We start from the raw sequence: 5,885 nt of genomic DNA, 5'->3' as shown, positions 1-5,885 counted from the left end.
CAATGTTTCCAGTGCCTTCTTTCCAATTGCTTTCTCCTTCAACCAGAGCTCTCAATAGGATACAAAGTGTGATTGTCTCACTCTTGTAGGAGGACAGCCAAGTGGATGGCCAAAACTATCAACTTGTGAGAGCAATCATGCTCAACTGCAAAGAACATAGGAAGATAAATAGGCAGTTTGAACCTTCCACAAGAACCAGATCTTTTTCTGGATTGGGGTTAATACCAAAGGTAAAGACTTTGAAGCAGGAATCTGTTATCTCAAGATCCATTCAACTCCATTCAACTTCTACAGTAGGACATACATGGGACAAGGGCTTTAGAAATTAACTTCCATCCATCCCACACACACCTCTCCCTTGTTTCCTTAACCTGAATGCCATTTTCCTCTTTTTTTTACCAGCTTTCTGACCTTCAGGGAGTAGAAATATCTGACGTATAAAATTCTGGTATTAATCTAGGGCATGGAATGGGTATTGGATTATGAAGTATCTGCCTGTAAAATCTATTACTTTGTTATGGTCATTTGTGTTATAAGGGAATAAGGGAATCTTCAAGGAAAAGAAAGAGTGAATGTCAATCCCTATTGCTGTGTAAACTTCCAGAGAAACCAAACTCAAAACAAACTTAACTTTGTTTCAGGAAAATGGGCTAAGATAAGAAATATGCTTGTCTGTGCTTCCCATTTTTTTTCCATCAGTGGGATAATAATATTTGTTTCTCTTCTTCAGAATTCTGACCTAAAAATGATAACTTGATCTCTGTAGAAATACACAGCTTGATCCATAACTTTTGATTAGCTAGATATAAGGTAAATATTAAAGGAATGACACATGCTCATGTCATTTCTTTTGCCCTTTGGAAGGCTTCAAACAGCTCTTTGTTTTTCTGCTTGGTTGTGCTGGCAAGTCTGAGAAATGACAAAGCAGATATCCAAACTCAGGCGACATGAGCAGATACCATGGGTCTGAATGTCAGCCTTCTGGCTTCTTTAACTCGAATCATCTGTTATTCAGCAACATTTTCTGCTTCACCTGTTTTTGTGCCTCACACACCTCAAATGATCACATCTTTGTCAGATCAGCACTGGGAAACATCTCATTAGCTACTTGTACCTAATGAAGTTCTCATTTAGGGTTTACATCAGAAAACTTTCCTTCTCTAGCTGTCCAGACAGATGGTGAACACAGGGAACATATTTATCAAAGACAGTGAGTATATTCAGAGTTATCCCTTTTCCAAATTGAAAAATTATCAAAAAATTTATTTGGAATAAAATTAAGAATGCATATTTCCCCCAGTCTTTTCTGGAAATGGTGAGCAACTTATAGTACCAGAGTGCAATTTAAGACAATGATGTAGGTGATTGATCAAGAGTTTCCCCGAACTAAAGACTTTAAATCAGTATTTTTGGGATGCTCATAAATCTCCCAGTATACTTCGGGTACAAGAGCACACCTAAACCTCTTATTTTGAGCCTTTGACCACATTCCAGCTATGGGGTTGTCCAACTAACAAAAATACCCTGAAACTGAGATTTTTTTTCTTAAAGCCAAGAATGAACTACACATTTCCAGATTGGGTTGTTTCTTAGGAGGAATTCTGAAGATTTAGTCCATGGTTTTATTGGGTACATATGAATGATTCTATCAATATTATAGATAATATAATATTCCAGGCTACATTCAAAATATTGTTTAAATATTTTAGCAAAGCATTTGAGAAATTCTGACGAATGGCATAACTTTTCTTAAATGGAAAAGATAAGAAAGATTACTAAGATCATAATCTTGGATATAAAATTATTTCAAATTGATTTTGAAAGAACACCTAACTTCCATCACTCTGAAGCAGCAATTCCACTAAAAAGTGTCAGTAAACACTAAAGCCACTTACTTCAATCAATCATATGTGCCTTCTAGTTCATAAATTGAGAAATTTCATGGGAGCATTAATGAATATTTCCAGTCAATTTTTAATTATCTTTTTAAATCTTCATGACATTATATGAAATCAGTAAGATCTGGAAAGTGAGCGGGCTTTTATTGACGGTTGGAGAAGAAACACAGGGTTCTTTCTGTGGAAAGACAATGCAGTGTTTCTCCCTCTGCACTCTCATAGCAAGAGACAGAAAATGTTAGTATTTCACTTGAGCCAATGGTATGTTTTTTTTTCTCCTCCCATTATAACTAGGATCATGGAGGCAATAATTAAAGGAAAAAACATTACTGAGATCACCCAGTTCATCCTCCTGGGATTTTCCGATTTCCACCAAATCACAGCACTGCTCTTTGTTATATTCCTCACCCTGTATATTACAGCACTGACCTGGAACCTGTCCCTTATTGTTTTAATAAGGATGGACTCCTACCTCCACACACCTATGTACTTCTTCCTCAGCAATCTGTCCTTTATTGACCTCTGCTATATCACTTCTACAGTCCCAAAGATGCTTTCCAACTTCTTCCAGGAAAAGCAAACTATCAGTTTTGTGGACTGTATTGTTCAATACTTTATCTTTTCCACTATGGGGCTGACTGAATCTTGCCTCATGACAGCCATGGCCTATGACAGGTATGCTGCCATTTGTAACCCTCTTCTCTACTCATCAATCATGTCACCCAGTCTCTGTGCTCGGATGCTCTTGGGAAGCTATACAGCAGGACTTGTGGGTTCTGTATCTCAGGTATGTGCCTTGCTGCAGCTCCATTTCTGTGGACCTAATGTCATCAGACATTTCTTCTGTGACATGCCTCAGCTATTAAATCTATCCTGCATTGATACTCTTTTTGCACAGGTCCTTCTTGCTGTATTAACAACATTATTTGGTTTTTCAAATGCCTTAGCCATCATGATATCCTATGGCCATATTATCTTGTCCATCATGAAGATCACCTCAGTGAAGGGCAGGTCCAAGGCCTTCAACACTTGTGCTTCTCATGTGACAGCAGTTTCCCTGTTCTACACCTCTAGTGTCTTTGTCTATTTGAGTTCCAGCTCTGGTGGCTCCTCCAGCTTTGACAGATTTGCATCTGTCTTCTACACGGTGGTGATTCCAATGTTGAATCCTTTGGTTTACAGTCTGAGGAACAAGGAAATTAGAGATGCTGTAAAGAGGCTAAAGAAGAAGCTGGGATGCTGCTAATAAAAGACTCTGAAATTTCTGACAGATTTGCTCTACAAAATACCTACTTACAGTTAACAAACCTCAACTTGCTATAAACTATGTGGTAATATGGACCATAACTGATTCAATGCTACTCAAATATGATCCTTGTAAATCCTGGAGGTTCTCTCTTTTAGTCTTCCATCACAAATAGCTTCATCTTTCATTACTTATGTACAGTATTTGTGAAACTTCCAACTTTATAACTTTTGCTGCTACAATTGATGACTACTTATCCCTGGGCCTTTTTCTTACAGAAGATACATAACTGAGACTCTAAAGGTCCATGAAACTTGCCTCATGAAGGCTAAGTGTGGCTAAAGATCTATTGAGAAGCGTAGTTGTTCTCTGTTTCTGAACAAGGAACTTATTGTTTAAAGGAATAAAATGGTCATTGACTTGACTGTACCTCCTGGAAAAGAACTACTTCTGATAGTTAAAGGGTTTCTAAGGCAAATCAATCCTAACCATCTATCAAGTTTCAGGTCATGTTCCTGTCTCTACCTGCTATCAGGTAGATAAAAAGATGTGGACTAAGACGTCAGGAATGATGAAGCAAATGGTTTGTCCAGAGTTATTTACCATGAGTGTGATTATTTGATTCATGAAACCGGAGTCCAGATAAGATTTCATATTTAAATTCCAAATGACAAATAGCAGACTCTAATAATGGGGAACTTCCTCTCTGGCATCCCATGAAATTATGGCTATTTATACTTGGTTATATAGACAATGAGACATTACTATGAAATTTCAACTATTATTACAAATATTAGTGATATATCTTATGGCAGTAAACAAATGAATTTACTGTAATGAGTTACTGAATACTCAATTTTCTAAAAATTAACAGTAATGTGTAACATACTATACAGATCTCTAAAATTAAGGAACAATATAGGTATAATCAAGAGCCTACTAAGTGTCCCTCAAAGACACTGATCAGCAGTGTCTGAGAGGAACTTGGATGCCCTGTTTGTGCTTTTTTTTTTCTTTTATTGAATACTTTATTTACATTTCAATTGTTATTCTCTTTCCTGTTTTCTTCCCAGGAAACACCCTATCCCATCTCCCTGCCCCTGCTTCTGTGAAGGTGCTCCCCAATCCACCCACCCACTCCTACCCCAGCACCCTGGCATTCCCCTACATTGGTGCATGGAGCCTTCATAGGACCAAGGGTTTTTCCTCTCATTGATGCCCAACAAGGGATGGCCTGTTTTCCAGAGGCTCTGGATACTTCTCTGTTTTGGCAGGTGAAAATGAATTCATGATTAGGACACAATGGCATCAGTTTGTTTCCAATTTACTTTCTTCTAATTTCTTTGTCACTTAGGATTATACATGACAATGCTCCCAAATCACTCTTAACTATAATGACTTTTGCCTAATGAAAGAGGAGCAGAGGTGATGCAAAGATTTGTGAAAAATCTTCAGAGATGGGTCACACTTTGCCCTAGTGCTTTCTCACTTTGCCATCAGCAGAGATCTGGGAGATGGATCATCTGGGAGATGGGGACTGACCTTGGAGGATTTTGGAATAGTAAATAAAATAAAGCTTTGTTATTAAGCTCTTGAGTTTTTCATTGTTTGCTCAGTAGAACCCATGTCTTTGACATCTGACTTAGTTTGATCAGACGCTTCAGATACTTAACAACCCATAAGTGTGCAACTCTAGTCATTCACATTATTTCACCCTCTGCAAAAAATTGTTTTATCCTCTCACTTATGCTTTTGTTATAAACCACGCTAAGGGTTTTACTTTGGGGACTTATAGACAACTAGAACTTCATACACTCTCCAATTACTCCAAGCCTGAATTTATCAAAGAATGAAAGATAAATAGATTGCAAGCAAATTAAGGATGCTGCATCTCCAATAACACTGATAATCTGGAATACAGTAATGATATATGATGTTTCTCACTTGAAGTCATTTAAATTCTTAAGTTCAAAAGGTATTTACTGCTTAAATTTAATTGCAAAAAGATTATAGAAAAGAGGTATTTTGCCATAAATTTACTTTCTTCTGAAGCTAAAAATGAAATATGTAACTTACTATTCAATGATTGTAAGTAATAGGTAAAGACATGCCAAGGCATGCTTCTTACAGACATCCTCTTTTCTCTCTATTTCCCCCAGATCTAATACCCCAATCTCATCCTCAGTGCTGCAACAGAATACTAAGCACAATCTTCCTTTCCCACTAACCACCTCTCTTGTGGATCCCACAGTCCATCCACTTCTAACCCCCCCCCCACCTCCTCTCAGTTGCTTTATTAGAGCCTCCAAACCCAGTAGTTAATCCAAGGGCTGATCTTCTCAGGACAACAAATAGGCTGAAGGTAGACCCAAGACTCTCCTTTTGCCACTGAGATCCACATCACCCTGGTCTTATCCACAGATCTATAATAGGAAACCAACTGTGGACTCCCTTTCCTTTCTAACACCACCCCCAACAGTCCACAAAAACTTTCTCCCACAACTTTCCTTAGCACAACTCCTCCCAGACTACAACACCAGCAAGAATTCTCTGGAATGACACCATCTGAGCCAGCCAGTAAAACAACAATCCACAGCAATCACACTCTCCAAAACCTAGGGAGAAAATAGAATCAAGAAAAAACCAACCACCAAACAAAAACAAAACCAGAAATTACCACCTAGACCTATCTTCATTACAAACCAAGACACATAGGCATCAGCATAAAAACACAATCAATT

At 37.9% G+C, this 5,885-nt stretch overlaps 1 protein-coding gene across 1 annotated transcript; it reads left to right on the top strand.

Annotated features, from left to right (window-relative positions):
* The first annotated feature begins 2,196 nt into the window (after window positions 1-2,196).
* On the top strand, window positions 2,197-3,144 carry Or5an10 (olfactory receptor family 5 subfamily AN member 10). The gene is given in 1 exon segment (NM_001000760.1): window positions 2,197-3,144. A coding segment is annotated over 1 exon segment (948 nt).
* Window positions 3,145-5,885: the final 2,741 nt, after the last annotated feature.

This window comes from Rattus norvegicus, chromosome 1 (assembly GCF_021556685.1).
Source record: "Rattus norvegicus strain SHRSP/BbbUtx chromosome 1, alternate assembly SHRSP_T2T, whole genome shotgun sequence".
NCBI lineage: Eukaryota > Metazoa > Chordata > Mammalia > Rodentia > Muridae > Rattus > Rattus norvegicus.
Note: the sequence above shows the minus strand (reverse complement) of the source record. Positions and strands in the feature narration are given on the sequence as shown.